The sequence below is a fragment of the Pongo pygmaeus genome, chromosome 16, assembly GCF_028885625.2.
Source record: "Pongo pygmaeus isolate AG05252 chromosome 16, NHGRI_mPonPyg2-v2.0_pri, whole genome shotgun sequence".
Lineage (NCBI taxonomy): Eukaryota > Metazoa > Chordata > Mammalia > Primates > Hominidae > Pongo > Pongo pygmaeus.
In genome coordinates this window covers 78930130-78949970 of record NC_072389.2, presented here as the reverse complement: position 1 = coordinate 78949970, position 19841 = coordinate 78930130, and the positions used below count along the sequence as shown (strand labels likewise).

The 19841-nt window shown below is 55.5% G+C and overlaps 1 protein-coding gene across 1 annotated transcript in view; it reads left to right on the top strand.

The window, feature by feature from the left end:
* Positions 1 to 563: 563 nt before the first annotated feature.
* HCN4 (hyperpolarization activated cyclic nucleotide gated potassium channel 4) overlaps positions 564 to 19841 on the top strand; it is a 49298-nt gene continuing 30020 nt past the window's right edge. Inside the window, exon 1 of the mRNA XM_054451569.2 lies at positions 564 to 2035. Coding sequence (XP_054307544.1) covers positions 1248 to 2035 — 788 coding nt within the window. The 5' untranslated portion in view covers positions 564 to 1247. The remainder of the gene's footprint in view (positions 2036 to 19841) is intronic.

Sequence of the window (19841 nt, the reverse complement as noted above, 5' to 3'; positions counted from 1 at the left end):
GGTCCCACCCGCGCGCCCTGTGCGTGTCTCCCTGTTTCCCCACGCCCTCCTTGCCTGGCTGCTGCGAGGCTTTGCAGGGGAAAGACTGGCGCGGGGTTCGCCCCCTGCCCATGTCACAGGAAAACCCTAGGAGCCTCCCCGACGCGGCACATTTCCGGAAGCCCCCTCTCCAGGCGGGTTGCGGGAAGGCCGGGACTCTGCATCCAGACGAACCCGGTCGCCTCCCAAGAGGAAAGTCGGAGACCCAGCTGAGGGGCAAAAATGCCAGGGAAAGGCGAGCCCAGAGCTTGGTGATGGAGAAACTGGGAAGCCACCCCCCCACCCTTCAATCTTGGGATGGGGAATTCGCAACTGAAGCCGGAGCTTCAGACTTGGGGCGCGCTCCCAGCTTAGTCCAGGAAAGAGATTTAAGGGCGCAGCAGTGTGGACACCTCTCACCCCGGCCCCGAAGGTCTAGCAAGGGTCTAACCTGGGCCCCTTGCCAGGCCCGCCCCCCGCCCCTTCCCAGCCCCCGGCCCATGCGCCGCTGCCCCTTTAAGAAGCCCAGGTAGGCAGGCCCGGCTGCGGGAGCCGCTCCTATGGCAACCCGCGAGCTGCGGCGGCTTCATGAATATTCCGGGGCGCGGGAGCCCGAGCGCTGCCGGAGGGCGCTCCGGGGGAGGCGGCCGCTGATGTAAGCCCGGCGGGTCGCTGGGCTCCGCTCGGCTGCGGCGGCAGCCCCGGGACGGGTCGGACGGGCCGGGGCAGAGGAGGCGAGGCGAGCTCGCGGGTGGCCAGCCACAAAGCCCGAGCGGCGAGACAGACGGACAGCCAGCCCTCCGGCGGGACGCACGCCCGGGACCCGCGCGGGCAGTGCGCTCTGCACTCCGGAGCGGTTCCCCGAGCGCCGCGGCCGCAGAGCCTCTCCAGCCGGCGCCCATTGTTCCCCGCGGGGGCGGGGCGCCTGGAGCCGGGCCGCGCGCCGCGCCCCTGAACGCCAGAGGGAGGGAGGCAAGGAGGGAGCGCGGGGTCCCCGCGCCCAGCCGGGCCCGGGAGGAGGTGTAGCGCGGCGAGTCCGGGAATTCGGAGCGGGACTAGGAGCCTCCCCGCGGCGCGCAGCCTGCCCGAGCATGGGCGCCTGAGGCGGCCCCCACGCCGGCGGCGAAGGACGCGTCCCCACGGGCGGACTGACCGGCGGGCGGACCTGGAGCCCGTCCGCGGCGCCGCGCTCCTGCCCCTGGCCCGGTCCGACCCCGGCCCCTGGCGCCATGGACAAGCTGCCGCCGTCCATGCGCAAGCGGCTCTACAGCCTCCCGCAGCAGGTGGGGGCCAAGGCGTGGATCATGGACGAGGAAGAGGACGCCGAGGAGGAGGGGGCCGGGGGCCGCCAAGACCCCAGCCGCAGGAGCATCCGGCTGCGGCCACTGCCCTCGCCCTCGCCCTCGGCGGCCGCGGGTGGCACGGAATCCCGGAGCTCGGCCCTCGGGGCAGCGGACAGCGAAGGGCCGGCCCGCGGCGCGGGCAAGTCCAGCACGAACGGCGACTGCAGGCGCTTCCGCGGGAGCCTGGCCTCGCTGGGCAGCCGGGGCGGCGGCGGCGGCGGCGGCACGGGGAGCGGCAGCAGTCACGGACACCTGCATGACTCCGCGGAGGAGCGGCGGCTCATCGCCGAGGGCGACGCGTCCCCCGGCGAGGACAGGACGCCCCCAGGCCTGGCGGCCGAGCCCGAGTGCCCCGGCGCCTCGGCGCAGCCCGCAGCCTCGCCGCCGCCGCCCCAGCAGCCACCGCAGCCGGCCTCCGCCTCCTGCGAGCAGCCCTCGGCGGACACCGCTATCAAAGTGGAGGGAGGCGCGGCCGCCGGCGACCAGATCCTCCCGGAGGCCGAGGTGCGCCTGGGCCAGGCCGGCTTCATGCAGCGCCAGTTCGGGGCCATGCTCCAACCCGGGGTCAACAAATTCTCCTTAAGGATGTTCGGCAGCCAGAAAGCCGTGGAGCGCGAACAGGAGAGGGTCAAGTCGGCCGGATTTTGGATTATCCACCCCTACAGTGACTTCAGGTAAGGGACCACAGTGCTGATCCTGTGGGTGCCCTGCGCGGTGGCAGGCATGCCTCCTCCTGACCCTGCCTCCCAGCCGGAGTGAACTTTCCTTCCTTGCGCTGGGAGCTCCAAGAGAAGCAGGGCGCCTCTAGGCTCCGAGACACCCCCAGGCCCCCTCCTGCACCGCGCTGGGGGAACTTTCCTCTGGGTTCAATCACTGGTCTTCTCGGGTCTGGGCTGCGTTGGAGACAGAATGAAAAGGTGTTCTGAGCCTGGCCTACCCCTGCCGGCAGCCAGGATAGGGCTCTGCCACCTTAAGCCACATATTCCTCCTCCCCCTTCAAGGCCGCAGAGTCAGGATGGCCATCCTAGAGGCAGCTCCGGGTCAATTCAGCCTGCAGAGCAGGTCCATGAAGAGAGACAGACCTCTTAGCAACGGGCCAGCTCCTTGGGTACTGACAGCAGGCATTTATGTCTGCTTTCTGGTGCCCTGGGAAGCTGCGGCCGGGTCCCTGGAGGACCGAAGTCACTGGGGCCTCAGGCCGGGATGAAAACCCCCTGCACCCACCGTAACCCTGAGCTTAGCTCCTCATGCTGAGTGGTGGGCCAGGAGCAGGCACCCTGGGCACCTGGCATCCAGAGCGGCAGGGCAGAATGACCTTGCTCATAGTGATGGGTGAAGATGCCTGGTGTTCTGACTGATGAGCAGCTGTCCTGTGCCCCATGCTTGTCCAGGGGCCCATCCATACCCCAGAGACCCAAGCTTCAGCATCTGCTTGGTCTCTCATGGGCCACTCGTGGGTCCCCAAACAAGGTATGACCGCCAGTCAGGGAGAGGGACCCTGCCCCCTTCCACGTCACCTGAGTCGGATGCCGCTGAACAGCAGATACCACTGGGAGCTTGTGGGCATATTTGTGCAAAAAGAGGGATTGTTGGTTGCTCTAGGGTTGGGATCAGGGATGCCTTTACCTAAGTCAAGGTCCTAAGGTTCCCTAGTGCCCCTCTGGGCTTTCGTGATAAATGAGATTGTGATGAAGGTCTGGGAAACACTTTTCAAGCTGGGTTTAATTCTCTCATTCTCTCTTTCTCTGGGCCCTGCCGCCTACTTATCTCCCTTCCTTGCCTACCTTGCTTGCCTGCCTATAAAAATGAGCATTTTGCCAACCCAGAGCCCTCTTTGCAAACTCCAGGGAAGCTGGGTTTGTAATGAGAGCAAAGCCATTTTCCATCCAATGAGAGAGATTTCTCGCACTGGGAATGACCAGTCAGACAACACTCGGTGGCTTAAAATAGGTAGTGAACACAGCCCCTCCCCCCTTTTTTCCTTTGAGAGACTGCTCTTCCTAACCCTAATATCTCCAGGGTTCCCATTCCCAGAAGACTAGGGAGACCAGAGGGCAGGCTAAACAGACAGCCATAGTCATCAAACTGTGTGAGCAAATGTAGGACCCTCCCATCAGGAACGGTGTCTGGGTTCCCAGTGCCAGGTTCCTGAAGAGTGGACTTGCCTCTGGCCAGTACTGGGCCCTGAGGATCCCTGGCTGAGCTAGAGAGGAGTGAGCAGGAGCTATGTCTCCTCCACCCCCATGGGTGTCCTGGGTTTTTCCTCCTGTCTCTCAACTCTTCAGTGGTGGTGATAGGCAGTTCCAGTACCAACCACTTGAGACTGTTGAAGGGCCCTCCCCTCCCTTGCCCAGGTCCCTGCTGTCTTTGTTGTCAGAAAGCATCTGTTCAGGGTTCTCATCACCAAGCCCATTGCCTGGGGAGCCTACAAGAGGCCAACCCCAGGCATGCCCAGCCTCCTTCAGCAGCAAGCATTGGCTGGGGACCTTCTGGATGCTGGGCCTGGCCCTTCCTATCTCCCTTACCTTGGAAGGTGAAGAGTGAGGACTGGGTCGATTTCATCAGATAGGATCCTTTTCCCCTTCCTGGTCTTATCCCATTCTGGTATGTCTGTCTGCAGTCCCCCTGCTGCAGAATCTCCCACTAACTGCAGGCTGCCTGGGACACGGCTGCAGGAGAGGGTGTGGGGATAGGGAAGCGGGGATACAGCAGAATTGTCAGAGTGGGCTTTGAATTTGGGTTTGTGCAACAAGCAACAGGGACTGGTAGCTGCAAGTGGCATGTCCTCTTTGCACAGCCTTGTAGCTGTCTGGAGCTGGGTGGGGTGTAAGGAAAGAAATCCAAGAAAGACCATCTGAGTGTGTCTGGAAGAGCGGTGGCCATACCTTTCCTGCTTCTAGGCCAAAACAGCTAGTGTCATCCTTGGAATGTCAAACAGGCAAGAGCCCAGCTAAGTCTTCTAAGCTTAGAAAACCCACCACTCAACCCCACCTAACCCACCCCACCCCGACCAGCACCCCCAGCCTTGGTCTCTAGAGTTTTAGCCATTGGCCTTGGGCCTCTATGTGTAGCCAATTGCCGTTGCCCACCTCAGGCTTCGCAAGAGCTTCTGCAAGCATTGCTCAGGCTAGTCGAGGATTTATTCATCATTTTGACGGGCAGGAAGCATTGATCCAGCAGAATTGGTTTAATAAAGAATTGCCAACAAACCATGATAGATTGAGTTTGCGGTTTGGAGTTCAGGGCTGGCTGTGATGGGCTGCTTCCGGCATCTCCCATTGCTGGGGGAGGAAGGCTGGGTGCCTTTTCCAGGGCAAGGATGGGCTGTGCTTTGAGGGACCAGCATAACCTGGGCCATGGCTAATCATAGGCTTTTCTGGGCTACCTCTGCTTCTCATTACTCTACCTGCCCCCGATCCCACCCCCCAGTAGAAAAGAAACCATGCCCTAGCCACCACCATGGCTTCCCCAGGCTCCCTGGGCTTTTCTGGCTTCCCCTCCCCTCCCCTCCAACTCCCCATATGCCTTTTGAAATTTGTATTTGTGGTGTGTTAAGGGAAGAGGCCAGGATGCTGCAGCCCCTCAGGACATGGCTCCCCGGGCTCCTCCCCAAGGCTGGCTGGGCTCTTGGGTCCTGGATGGGTCCTTCCTTCCACACAAACTGTGTGCTGGAGAACCTGGAACGACAACAACAACAAAAAAACATAGGTACTGGATAATCTTGTTTTTCTAAGAGGAGAGAAAGGAAGTGGAACCCCAAGTGCAGATGTAGCTGGTTGTGTTCCCGGAAGCTGGTCAGGCTCAGGGAGTCAGCCTGGGTGTGTATATCTAGGTGTCTGTCTGAGTGGGTATCTGGGGGCTGTGTGGGTGGCTGTGGAAGCTGGTGGGGAAGTCCCTATGTGGAATGTCAGTTCTGGGATTGCTGCTGCGCCCCCAAAGCTGGCTCAGCCTTAATAATGGAGGCAGTCAGAAGCTTGGCCTTTCTCATCTCCCTGTCCCTACCCTCTCCTAGACTGAGCCTCCTGAAGCCATGAGGAAGGGAAGGCGGGGGTGCTTAAAGTGTCCTTTCCTTGGGGCAGAAAGAGCTGGGCTCTGAAATCTTGGAAACTGGGCCAGTGGCCTAGCAGGTCCCAGGGGTGTCCTGAGCCGACTTCCTGCTGCTGGTCACTGGCACCCCGTCACTGCCATTACTCACCTCCCATCACCTCCCCAACCCTGACTGCTGTGGAGCCCTGTGTGGGTTATGAGCCTTATTTGAGCCCCAGTTTTCCCATTTAGAAAATGGGAATCTTGTTGCCTGTTGCCATGTCAAGCACAAATTGTACAACTGTGGTCACCCCGCTGAGGTGAGAAGCTGCAGTGAGCTGTCAGAAGAGCCGTGATGCTGTTGTGAACCACACCTTCCCTGTCCTCACAATTTCCTTTCCTTGGTTTTGGGAAGATCACAAGGGCCTCTGTCCTTGGCCCAAGCAGGGGTTGTGAACCTTCTTGGGGTCAGACATTTCACTCCATCCAGAAGGATATCTGGGTGTCGAGACACATAGAGTGTGGCACTTAATTTCTGGTGTCTGTGGCCCCCTAAGTTGAGGACCATCTGGGAGCTCAAGGCTGTGAACCCCTCTCTAGGCCATCCCAGAAGAGAGCCTGGGCCTGGCGAGAGGCAGACACTCACCTTCTCTGGAGCCTGGCAGTGGGGGTCCCACCGCAATCTGGGGCTTGGGCCTCCCATTGCCAGCAGGATGGAAACAAAAACAGGGCTCAGAGTTAGATGCCTGAGTGGGGAAAGGGGTTCTACCTGGGGACTGGTTTCTTTTCTATTTCCTCAGTCTTACCCGCTCCCACCTCTCTCCCTTTGAATCCTGGAAAGGACTGTTCTGGCAGGAGGTGGCAAGGAGGAAGGCAGCAGCCTGACTCTGGGTCTGGGGGTTCCGAGGCCCCTTCTTTGCTGGACTTTCCTGGGGCCATTACCCAGGAATGTTGTTATGACTCTCAGTGTGCAAAGCCAGGCGGAAAGGAGCCGCAGGCTGTGCTGGAGGGGGAAGGGTGCCTAGTTGCAGAGGGGAATTCCAAGGTGAGCTGCCTGGGCTGTGCTATCAGCTGGCACAGTGGGCAGCAGGGCTCTCTCTGGGGATGAGATGTGTCCCACCTTACAAGGCAGGGGCTGCTGGAGCTCAGGACCGAGGTGCTTCCAGGATACTGGGTGTACAAAAACCTGGTAGGGGCAGAAGGCCAGGATCCCCATACTGTCTGGCTAGAGAGGCCTCGGCTCCAGGTTCTCCCTGCTGCAAGGCTCAAGTTCCTGGTCTGGTGGCTACATGATAAGGATGGGGGTTACCTTCTCCCCTGCTTGGCCCTGCCACACTGGTTCCCTTAGCTGCTGTGAGCTTCGAGGCTTTTGGGCTGCCAGGTAGCTGCCTGCCTCACATAGGGAGTTTCCAACTGTGCTGACCTGTCTCCCTGTCCATCCACCCTCCTCTCCCATGCTTTAGGGCCCAGTGTCCCCAGGGCCTTGTGGGATGCTCTTAGGCCACCCTGGCCACCATCCATCTCTCCCTGGCTGACCACCTTGTGGCATTTGGACGGAGCTCTGTGTTTGTTACAATGCAGCTTGTCCTGCTGTAATGTCATCCGACTCACCCGGCGATCTTGTTCAACGCAGATTCTGATTCAGTAGGTCTGGATGGGGCCTGAGATGCTGTATTTCTCATTAAGCGCCCAAAGATTGCTAATGTGGCTGGTGTCCAGACCAGAACCATGCTTAGAGTATTGAGGTTACTGTTCATGCGCTTGTTCCATGCTTAGCCCAAGCTCCCAAACTGAGCTCCCTGAGGCCAGGGCTCCGTCTTATTTCTTTGGCCTCAGAGCCTGTGGCCTCTATCCCCAAGCTCAGTGTGGCAGGGTGAAGTCTGTGAACTGGGCTGAGCCAAGCCACAGAGGTCTGCCTGCCGGTGTGGGATGTGGGATTCATAGCTTGCTTTTCCTCCTTTCCTGCACTGCTGCGTGGACCTGCTGGTCCTGCATGGTGGCTTTTGGGATGGGTGTGAACAGGAAGAAGCTGGGTGGTCAGAGGACCCTCATTAATCCATCCTGTCCCACCACTTTTGCAGCTTTTCTCCCATCCAAAGGGCCAGAGGGGTGGGCCTGGCTGGGGAGAAGGCGCAGGGAGTACTGTGACTGCTGCATTGCAATGAGATTTCTGGAAAGGAACAGATGTCGGTATGCGCGCAGAGGTGACTGAGCAGGGGAGCCAGTGGCTCTGACAGGGGCCGGCTGAGAGGAGGACAGAGGCATCCAGGCCTTCTTCCCAATCTTATGTCCTCCTTCCCTGCCCCAGGCTATGCCCAGCAGCCTCCCCTGGGGGCTGGGCTTGCTTGTCACTTCTCCCCGCCCCCTCCTACCCTGAAAGGCATTAGCTTCCATACAAATGATGGGGCTGACAAGTGTCATAGCAGCCTGAGTGGCCCTTGTGCCTGCCACAACACTGACCACCATGGAGGAGTTCACTCAGAGCAGAAGGTCCAGCCCCAGTCCCCTGGGGGCTTGTCTTAGAACCAAGGAGGCAGCCGGCTCCTGCACACACTCACTTGGCTCAAGGGCTCTTACAAAGCTGCGACTGCCAGTTGCTAATTAATAGAAGGGCTACCGAGGCCGGCCAGACAGTCTTGCTTTCGCCCGGGGGATGCTGAAGAATTCACGTTTCCCAGACAGAGAGGGCCATGGGCGGGCAGGGGCATTGTGTTGGCTTTGGAGAGGATGTTCTCTGCCAGCTAGGCTTCTTTACTGAGGAGGCATTGCCAGGGCCCTAGAAGTCTGCAGTCCCAAGGGCTAGGAAGCCACTGGGAGACACTGTACCATCAGCACCCACTCGGATCTGAGGCAGGAGGCAGCACAGAGAGGTGGTGAGCTCCCTGTCACTGTGGGCGCTCAAGATAAGACTGAGCAGTACTTCGATCAGAGGTTGCCAAGCAGCATCCCTTGCACCAAATACAGCACCCAGATGTGCTCTGTTTGGCCAGCATAGTGTGTCATAACAAATCTGAGCCAATGTTTTTAAATGGAAAGATATAACATGAAAATATGGCTCTCGGGCTTCTCTTGAAAAACTGGAAACCCTGGCAGCCCTGGCGCCACATTCCCACTCCACAGCGGGCAGCTGAAGGAGACACTAGAGGCTGCCTCCTTTACACTGGCTTTTGCTTTGCAGTTGTGCAGGTCCCCAGCTGTCGCTAAGGTCACTGTCTTACACCCAGCCACGTCATTCATGCCATTTAGCTGCCTGACCCCTGTAGGCTTCGGAGTTTACAGCCCTAGACTCAAATCAACAGAGACTAAAGCCAAGTGGGTTCACAGATCAGTAACCACCATTTACAAAGCATCTACCATGTGCCAGGCTGTGCTAGGAGCTCTATATCTCCCGTTTCATTTATTCTTCACAATGGCCCCCAAATAGTTTTATATCCCCAATTTACAGATAAGCCTCCGACGAGGAAAGGAGAGAGAGAGAGAGGTCCCCCAAATCATGCAGCCATGAATATCAGAACTGGAATTTGACACTCCTCCTTCTTTTATGTTAGTGTTTAAAAAATTTAATTACACAAGTAGTTCAAGAAAACATTCTCCTGAGAATTAAAACATCGAGGAGGGGCTCAGAAAGGGATAGTCAGCAGGCACAGGAAATGGATCAGGTGTTGGAATATCAGATCTGAAGAGGCCTTAGCAAGCCCCTGGCCTGGAGCCTTTGTTTCATAGATGGGGAGCAAAGGAGCAAAGAGGGGGAGCAACTGGCTCAAGGTCACAGAGTATGCCAGAGGCGAAACCAGAGACCAAGTGGGTTGTGTAACGTCTGTCTGCAAAGGTCTTCAAGCTTAAGTCCACCCCCAGCTTCCCAGCCAGAGGGTTCACAGGGAAGGCTTTTCCTGAATGGTCCTGTCAGTTGGAGCTTTTTCTTGTCACTCTAGCTTCATACCTGTCTTTCTGGGATGATAGGTTTTTGCAGGATCCCATCATAATTTAGGCTGCTCCCATGAGAAAGGAGTCTTCCCCTTTCTGAAGATGCAGAGTCTGGTGGCTGAGACATGCTGTCCTGACCCCAGATCTGGGGATGCTGTTTCTGAGGATGCTGGGCTGGGATGCCAGCTCACCTCCTCTTCCTGGGCAGGTCCTGACTGCTAGAGACCTTTGGGATTTGGGGACCATATCCGGGTGCCATTAATGCCCCTATTCCTGGATGGGGGTGATTGGGGTTCAGAGGAGAAGGGGCAAGTGTCCAGTGGTATCTTTCTCTGATCTACCAGAGAAATGGTCACGTGATCTATTCATTATAGACTTCAGAAACGTCAGGAAGTGGAGTTGATCTGTGGTTTAGGACTCAGTGTGTGACCAGAATCAGGGCTCGTTCTGTGACCATGGCCAGAACTCAGTTTCTGACAATGGTCGGGGCTCAGTGTGTAACCAGGATTGGGGTTCAGTCCGTGGCTGGGGTCAGGGCTAAGTCTGTGGCCAAGGGAAGGGTTTGATCTAGGGTCAGGAATTGGCATCCTTGTGCAAAGCCTTTGAGCCAATTTCGGTGCCCTTCCTGAGGTACCAAGGCTCGGGACTCTACCTTTGTGCCCCGCCCCCCTTTAGGAAGCTCTCCCTAAGTTCCCTGAGCTCCTACACCTCTTTAGTATCTGAGCCAGCTGCCTCTGGTCCTCTCTGGGAGGTAAAGTACAAATGATAAATAAACAACAGAGCCACTACTGCCAACGCCAGAGCCACCAAATCTCACACGTGACAGCTCCCCACCCAACTCTGCTCTCTCATTGTTTGGGGCTGGTGTTTGGTGTTCTCAGCCAGGCAGCAAGCTCAGGCGCCCTCAGGATCGGGGCTGAACCTTGAGCAGTGCCGGCTGGATAGGGGGACTCCCTCCACCCACTGCTCCCCCAGCTCTCGGCTACCACAAATTGCAGAGCAAGCAGCGGGGCCTCCAGGTCTGATCACAGCAGCTGCGGGGGCCTGATAATTGGCTGCTGATGATTTTGTGTCTGTCTAAGCATTTATCTGTGTGGGTGGATGTGTTATGTCTGCGTGAACGAGGCTTTCAGAAATTAATACATAATGGGGGCTGGCTAATACATTATCCTCTGGGCTTGGGGAGAGGCAAGCTAAGGGAGTCATGCCCTCCAGAATACCATATCGCCCATTCCAAGACTGCTTTCACCATTAAGGGGGCTGGAGGTGGCAAAGTGGAGAGTAGGGTTCCACTTCTGGTTTGTGGGAGGGCAGATGAGCAATAGATCAATATGGATTGATGGTCAGGGAAGGCATCCTGGAGGAAGTGATTCTGAGCTGGATCTGAAAGAAAGAGAGAACCATTCTGCACACTTTCTTGGAAGCTTAAGCTAAGGGCCGCCTGGCTGGGGTGGGTGTTGGCAGGTGCTGGGGGCTGCTTATTCAGAACCTGCCTCCTTTAACCTGCACTCCTTAGTCCCTGCCCTTCACCCTTGAGGACTCTGAGTGGGCTGCCTGTGCTGCCATCTGAGTATGTGTGGTGTGTTTGCCTGTATGTGTGTGTGCACCCTGGTCCTAGCTGCACAGCCTTTGAGAAGACTCGCTTCTCCTGCCATACTAGGCCCAGAAGGCAGGTGTTGCCTGCAATAATGTCACTGAGCGTGTGGCCTGCAGCCCAGAAGTAATTACCCTGCAGTTCCCCGTTGGAGGCTAGAGCAGCCCCTGTTAATGATTAATGTGAGTCCCCAGCCACTGTATGCCAAAGTCAGCCGTGGGCTTCTCCCACCTCCAGTATCCTCAGAGGATGTGAGGGCACTTGTTCCCTTCCCCAAAGAGAGGAAAGACCCTCAGGTCCACAGCTCCCGTTCATGCCATTAGTACCTTTTAGAAGAAACTTGGTCCAGCGGAGGAGACTGCCCCTGGGGCCTGGCTTCCTGCAGTGTGGGGGCTGGCCCGCCTCAGAGCCCTGGGTCCTCTATCTTGAGCCAGCCTGCCCGGAACTCCCCACCCCTCCCACCCTCAGTTTCCCCTCCTGTCCCTCATCCTGTTCTGCTGGGTGACCTCAGCAAGCTCCTCTCCTCTCTCAGTGTCCAGGGTCGGGGCTCAGTTTGAGGCTGAGAAGAGAGCAGAGCTAATTGGCCAAATAGGTATTGAGCCCTGAATCCTGACCCCATTAGCACAAATTGAGCCAGCAGGGCAGGGACAGCGCTGCCGACCAGTAGAGCTTTTGAGAATCTCCCTCCCTCTTTCTGGCTCTGTCACCAAGGTCCAGCCAGTCATGGTCCTAGAGTTCTGCAGTCCCTGGGGGCCAGGGACACGTGGAAGATCTCTTACCTAGGGGCCTTGTTTTGTGGAGGCTTTGCTGGCCCTCGTCATGGGGAGTGGGGCTGGGGGTCTTCCTGGCACGTTGTGTCATATTGGTGAGGCCTCTTGAAGGCCCTCCCTCCATTAGGTCATGGCCTCCGTGGATGGAGGCCAGGCTTTCTTTTCTTTGTTTCGGGGGCATCCTTCCCGGGAAGTGATGCAGCAGGAGCTTAATGAAAATGAACTGAAACGCCGTCCTGGAAAGGGCCTCAACCATGCTCTCCTCCCAGCCTCCCCTCGTAGGGAGCAGTCCCCTCCTGGAAGCTCAGACCTGGCCTCAGAAGAGCTCAGAGTGTGAGGACCCATGCGGACTGCAGGGCACACTAGATGACTGTGGGTGGAGGGGCCCTGTGGGACAGGCCAGCGGGATCATCTACTCTGGGATTGGCAGAGGAAGGAAACAGGAAAAGCTATTCAACGTGTCCCAGAGGCTCTGGGGCATCATCATCCCGTTGGGTTGCTCTGTAGCTCCTGGGGACAGAGTCTAGGGGACAAGCCTGTGAATCTGACCAGTAGAAGACTTGGCTCTGTGCCGCCCAGCTGTGTGGCCTTAACTGAGGCCTCACCTCTCTGAGTCTTGCTTTCCTCCTCTGAAAATGGGACCAGAGAGGGGTTGGGTGTTAGCAAGATCCCAAAGCCTAAATTGGCAACCGCTGAAGAGTCATCTGGGTGCTTATGTTATCATGGATGTTTGGGCTCCCTGGGTGAGGCCGGGCAGGTACAGTTTTAGGAAGCACTCAGGTGATTCTGCTTCCATCACTTTGGGAGCCAATGAGCTGGGCATCCCCAAGCTCCCATCTGCACTAACAGCCTGCAGTTCTCTGATTGCTCTGCATTTGCCTTAGTCCTACGGTGGCTCCTCAGAGCTTGGGGTAAAATCCTGCCTTCTTAGCCCAACATCCAACCCCATTGGTCATAGGCCTCCCTCTCCAGGGAGCTTTTATACCCTTTTTTTCCTTGTGGATTGTGAGGAGTCAAAATCATAAAATTCTAAGGCCAGAAGGGACCTCAGAGAACATGGCCCCACTGACCTTCCTTGTTAGACTGTGTTTTCCTGGAGAGAAGGCAGCACGTTCCCTCCAGCTCTGTGTCCCCAGATGCCCCAGAGAATCCTTGTTGTTTGGCCCCAAGCTCCATCCCATCAAAAAGGGGTTGTGTAGACCCTCGCAGAGTCAGTATTTAGCTACTCTTTATAGGGAAGCCTTCCTATGTCCTCCTTGTTAGCCCCTTCCATGACCAGTACTGCCTGCCTTAAGAAGTTCTGCCCCAGGCCAGGCACTGTGGCTCACTCCTGTAATCTCAGCATTTTTGGAGGCTGAGGCAGGAGGATCACTCGAGCCCAGGAGTTAAAGACCAGCCTGGGCAACATGGAGAAACCCTACCTCTACAAAAAAAAAAAAAAAAAAAAAAAAAAAAAAAGAAAAGAAAAGAAAAGAAAGAAAAATTAGCTGGGCATGGTAGTGTGTGCCTGTAGTCCCAGCCACTCCAGAGGCTCAAGCAGGAGGGTGGCTTGAGCCCAGGAAGGTCGAGGCTGCCCACACTCCAGCCTGGGCTACAGAGTGAGACCCTATCTCAAAAAAAAAAAAAAAAAAAAAAGCAAAAAACAAAGACGTTCTGCCCCAAAACCATTTCCAGTGCTTCATGTTGCCCCTCAAGCCTGTTTCCTCCTGCTGCTGGCAGTGCCTTCCTGTGTGAGCAGGTGAGCTCTCCCACCTAATTTCCTCAGAGGGTGTGCTCCCGTGCTACTCCACAACAATATTCTATTTTTGTTCCAATCTCCTGAGTGGGAGGACAGAAGGTTCCTGGGGGAGTGGTGTTGGAGCCTTCTTTGATTCTTGTAAGCTCGACTGAGAAGTTCTCCAACTGCTTGTTCCCTCCCCCATGTTCCCAGGTGGTCTTGTCCACTGTGTGAAGCACAGAGAGGTTAGGCCCTGGCCTGAGGGAACATGCATCTGGGCAACTTGGAGCACTGCGGAACAGATGTCCCCTGCTGTGCAGTTTGGGGGGGTGTGTTTGTGTGTGCATGTACATGTTCACTGGTGTGTTTCTGCATATACAACATAGGGTCTGCAGAGGAGGAATTAGCCCATCAGATAAACAATGGGTTTTCATCTGAAAGTATTTCTTTTCCCCAGGCCTCTTCTCACTGTGTTGTTGAGAAGGTGTGGTTGCAGTCCCTTTCTCAAGGAATTTTCTTCCTCTATAACTTTCCCAGCCCCTCATGTACCCTGGAAGAGCCCTGAGTTCTCAAGCTAGCATTCAGGATGTCTCCCACATTCTCTTCAGAGCTGGGAGCTGAGGTGTCAGGGTTCCCTGAGATGCGCGTTCTTCCGTGAGTGAGCTGTCGATCTGGCCAGCTGCCCTTGGCTGACCTCTTTAGCCTCTGCACTGCAGAGATTATGGAACTCAGCATATCTTTAGAGATGTCTAGCTCCATTCTCGTGTTGTGCCAATGGGGAAACTGAGGAAGAGGCAGTGAGAGGAAGAGACTTATTCAAGGTCACGCAGTAAGTTAGAGACAGGGACGGGACTAGAACTCGAGAATCTCAGGCCCCTGACCCGGACACCTTCCATTGCATAGCATGGGCCTCCTTCCTGTAACCCCTGGGCTCTAGCCACAGTGCTGTCTCCTGACCAGTGGACCTACTTGGGCGCCTGCCTCCTCTTTGAGGCTTTAGTACCCAACAGGGCATGCTGCCCCCTGCTCCTTTCTGGAGCAAGCCTGGCTGAATTTCTCCTCCCCTCTGGCCATCCCCAGCCTAAGGGATACAGAGTCAGAGATTCTGCATCAACCCTCTTATTCCCTTCCCTTGGCTCATGGCCCCATCTGCCCATGGAGCTGGCCTGGATTTTCAGCTCCCCTGTGGGGTGGGTCTGTCCATCCTCTATACTGAGGGCTTCTTGAGGTGGGAGCATTTGTGTCCCTCAGGATCCTCCTAGCTCTCAGGCCAGGACCTGCATCTTAATGGCCATAGAATGATGATGATGATGATGATGATGATGATGATGATGATGGGGATGATGATGATGGGGATGATGACCCACTTGAATTGAGTATTTATGCTATATAGCATATTATAAATATTATCTCATTTGGTCTTCCTAGACTCCTGTGAGGTGGGGATTAACGTTCTCATCCTGCACATTAGAAAACAGGCTCAGAGAGGTTAAGTGATTTGCCCAAGGCCTCACAGCAGAGCACCTAGCCACCGTACATCTACAATAGCCTGGCCACACAGAAATGTGGTCCCTGCACCAGCAGTCTCAACATCACCTGGGGGCTTGTTAACAGTGCAGATGTTGGCCCCACCCCACAGCCGACTGAAGTCCACCAAATCTGCAGCTCAGAAAGTCCCCAGGTGATGTGTGTGCACATTCCAGTGTGAGGGGCGCCGTGCTGTATGGCTGAAGGATCGCAGGCCAAGAAGAGAAGACTGGGTTAGCTGTCGCCCTCACACAGCTCACCTTCTCCTTGGGGAGAGGCTGAAGCCAGCTCTCATTGCATCATGACAGGCAGGACCTCAGCCCAGGATGGGGAGGTACCTTAGAAGAGGCAGGGGTAAAGGGTCATCATTGGGTTTTAAGAAAAACAAAACGAAACAAACTTTGTTCCTCAAATATTGATAAACATAGAAAAATTGGAAAATAAAGGTACACCCAAATCCAAACAACCCGCCTGTAAACCAAGCCCCAGATGCCCTTGGCTCTAAATCGGACTGTGTCTGAGGCAGCCCTAGGCAGCCAAGGGAGCAGCTTACCTGGGAGCCCTGTGATTCTGAGTCAGAGTTTTTGAGGTGGGTTAAAAATAGAGGCCTAGTGGCCAGGCGGGGGTGGGAGGAAGACAGCAATATATCTCTTGTGGTGGGGAGACCCTGGCGTCAGGGAAGAACAGTGAGGGGAGGTTGGACAGGAAGGATGCAGTGGGTGGGGCTATATTTCCCTCCAGAGACCTGAGCTGAGCACCCAGCCTGGCTCAAGAAGGCTGTGGGAGGTGATTTCAACCCTGAGGGTACAGGGGGAGGCTAAGATGCCAGCCCCAGGACACAGGCAGGGAGGACTCCTGCTCACCCTGGGACAAAACACTCCCCCACCACCAGAGAGGCAGCTCCTTCTAGGGTATGGGATGGTGAAGGGGGTGACAGTGGCTCTGCCTCAGAGAATGGTAAAGAGGAGCTAGACACGTAGGGGGTGCGGAGGGAGAGTAATAGGTGCTTTCAAACAGTTATCAAGATGTGAGGAGGGGAGGCAGGAAAGGCATCCTCATGCATGTCACGCGTCTGTGTCATGGGCTGACATGCGTGTGATGTTAAGCTATCCTCCTTTGCCTATTACACCTGCTCTTCAGACAACCGCCCTCTCTCCACCTTCATCATTGATCTCCAAAACATCTCATCCTGAACTCCCGGGCACGGCAATGACTTTGCCACATATTTCTGCTGACCACTTAGGAGCTGTCTGGGGACCAGGGTCGTGTCTCTCCCCTGATACATGTCAGAGGACCCCTCACAGCACAGGGCGCTGGCCATTGTTTAAAGGTAGATTAATGTTTCTGATTATAAAGGTAATATCTGCCTGTTTTGGGGAAGGTGGAAAATGTAGAAAGGTGAAATGGAGAAACAGAGTCACGATATATTCCCACCCTTAGAAATCATCAGTGTTAATGATTTAGTGAATTCTTTTTTTGTTTTATTTTTGGCAGTCTTTTCTTCTTCTGGCAACAGTCTTCTGTCCGTCTGTCCATCCATCCATCCATCCATCTGTCCATCCATTTAACAATAAGATAATGTTACTGAGACTCCTCCCCATCCCTTGCCCAACTGTGTGTTCCCATCTTGGAAAAGGAAGAGAAATCATTTCTGCCCTTGGGGAGCTCACAGTAGGAGGAAGCCCTAAGACTCCTCCTGGGTCTGTCTGGTTGGGAAATGGATTCCGGGAGAGCAGTGGAGTTGCCTCCTTCATCCCCTCCTCAGGGCTCCTGAGTCTCGCTGCTAGGCCTATTTGGGAAGAAGGGAGAACTTCTAAAATCCCCTGTGGTGGAGGTGGGGTAGAAGAGGGCCAAGGGGGTGTGCCCATAATGGGGAGGCTTATTATGGGTGGTTGGTTCTGCCCCCACCGCCTGCACAGCTCAGGCTGGAAACGCAGTCAGGGCCCTGGTTGCAGTCTTTAGCCACAAGGTCCCCCGACCAGCTCTCTCTCATCCCATCCTGTCAGAGACCCCAGGCCCCCTGTTTCTTCTGGCCCATGTCTGTTCACCTGCCTTCTCCCCCACTTTCAATGCCTCCGCTCTTTCTCTGTCACTTTTCCACCATGATCCTCAGCACCGGGTGGGACCACCTGCCGAGGGCTGTTGCTGTGAGTCTTGGGGGTTTGGATGTGCTAAGTTCTTCCCTGATTGTCAGAGGCTTGTGGAAGCCTGGTGGGAAGGAGTCTGTTTCTGAGGGCTGCCCGCATCATGTGGCTTCTGCTGGGCTCCCTGCCACTCAGCCTTTGGCATGCATTCCTGAGGCATGCATGGCATGCACTCATCTGTTCACCCATCCCCCATCCACTCATTCGTATGTTTCCACCCATTCACGTATTTATGTGGACCTACTGTATAAAAGGTACTGTGCCAACTTCAGAGAGTCAGTGATGGCAAGTTAGACTGTCACACACACAGTTTCTTATAACATGATAAGTACTATGCCAGGGCAGCACCTGTGAGGGGCAGTTAACCGGATTTCCTAGGATACAAAGAAGGCTTCCCAGGAGAAGTGATGCCTCCTGTGAACCAAGGGGGATAGGTGGGCACAAGTGGGAAGAGTTCCAGGCAGAGATGACAGCATGTAGGAAAGCCCAGAGGCAAAGAAAGCACCATGCGTTGGGGACACCGAAGGCTGCTGAGTCTGTCTGCAGCAGAGTGTGCAAGGAGAGGAACGGGGAGCATCAAGGAAGGAGAAGGAGGCAGAGTCCACGCCAGGAAAGGCCTTGGGGACAACAGTGAGGAATCTGGATTTCACTTAAGAGGTGATGGGAAGCGCAGAAGGATTTGGGGCTTAGCAAAGTGTGGAGAGTGGATTGGAGGAGTGTGCTGGCCCCAGCCCTGACCCTGAGGCATGTGAGATCCTGGGCTGGCCAGGAGCTCAGCTGGGAAGCTGTTGGAGTAGTCCCCATGGTGGGTTGATGGGACACGTTGGATCCAACGTGATGAAGTGTTGGAAGGCAAGGGAGATAGAAGAGTTGAGGATAACTCTGAGGTTTCTGGGATATAGTTTTGGATGCCTGGTGGTACCATTTTCTGGGAGCACAAGAGTGTGGAGGAAGCTGTGAAGCTCTGTCTGAGTATGGCAAGGGTGAGGTTCCCGTGGGACATCCAGTTGTAGACATGTAGTCAGCAAGTGGATGCATGGGTGTAGAGTTCAAGAGAGGGGATATGGTTTACAAGGCAGCAGAATAACAAGGCCATGGGAGTCGGTGAAATCACCTGGAAAGAGTGCATAGAGCGGGAAGAGATGAGGGCCCCAAGGAGCAAAAACATGGAAAGGTCATGCCGAGGGAAAGGAGGCCGTTCAAGGGAAGGGAAAGGAGAGGCAGTGAGAACAGAGAAAAGCCAGTGGAGTGGGCCACCTTGGAAGCCACGGAGGAGACTGTCTGCAGGGAAGAATGGTCTACAGGGCCAGATGATGCTAAAGGCCAGGGAGGAAATGGACTGGAAAGTGACCATTGGATTTAGCAGCAGGGTGCATATTGGTGACGTGCTGAGGAGTGGAGAGCAGCATCGCTTCTCGGCCTTTTGGCTAAGATCAAGTGGAGTGGAGAGGAGCGCTGGGTGAGGGGCACGAAAGCGAGAGTGTGGGGACGGCGACATCTCCTTCAAGGAGCCTGGTAAGAGATAAGACAGCAGGGGTTCAGGGAGGGATTTTTTTTTTAAGTTTAGAGAGCTTAAAAGGAAAAGCTGATGGGAAAGGATCAGTGGAGAGAGACAGATGGAAGAGAGAGAGGGAATCTTCTGTAGATTAAGGTCCTTGGGGAGGAAAATGGGGATGGTATCAAAAGGGCAGGGAGAAGAGCCGCTGATTCTCTTGTGACTGGGAAGAGGAGATGGGATTGGGGAGATGCTTCAAGGTGGCAGAAAGAGGAAGGGGACGCTCTGGCGGCTTTGCATTTCTCTGTGACGTAGAAAGTGGTGTTATCTGCTGACTCTGAGAGAAAAAGTGGTGGTTTCAGAGCTTTGAGGAGAGAGGAATTAATTTGAAATAGCAGCTATGGGGAATGGGCAGGAAAGTTTACTAGGTTCTCCTGGAAGGATCAGGGGACAGAGATGAGGGCTGTGAATGAGGCCATGATGAGGACATGGAGGCATGAGGAGCTAAGAAACTTGGATATTTAGTAGGACTGGTCCGAGGTTGTGGGATTCTCTACACAGCTCCCATGTGAACATGAAAAGGGTTGATGGTGGTCCTTGCCTGGGGCTGGGATTTCATGACGGTGCCAGGAGGAGGGGCACAGGAGTTAAAGGCGTTGGTTTTAGAGAGGTGAATGAGCTGGACCATCGTGTCTGGGGTGAAGGGTGGTTGGGAGGATGCAGGAGGGTTCTGATGAGAGGATCAGAGGAGTCAGCAGACTGGATATTCCCAGGACTCTGAAAAACAGGTGCAGCACAACTGAATAGAAGAGCCGGCAGGAAAGAAGGGCAGGGTGTACAAGAGGACTGCAGAGATGCAGCACCTGGAGGTGGTGATGTGGTCAAGGGTGTGCTTTGGAATGGACCATTGAGGTGGGATTGTTAGAGTCAGGGCAGCAAGCTACCAAGAGGCCAAGGTGTTGTCTGGGTCAATGATATGGAGTAGAAGTCACCCAGGATGATCACAGGATTTGGAGTGGAACGGGAGGTTGTGAACCAGGTGCCAGCATTGCCAAAGTCCTTGAGGATGGCAGATGGGTGCTGGAAGGATGGCCAGCAAATGACAAGGATACCCAAAAGATCTTGTAGACATTTCTGCCACAGGCAGGAGGTAACAGCAGTAGGGAGAGGGGAGGATGCTGACTCACCCCTGACCCTGAGGTACGAGGGATTTGGAAGAGTGATGTCCTTAGGACACAACTAGGGCTCACTTAAGCGGGGAGGCAGTGGAGTCTGGGAGTGAA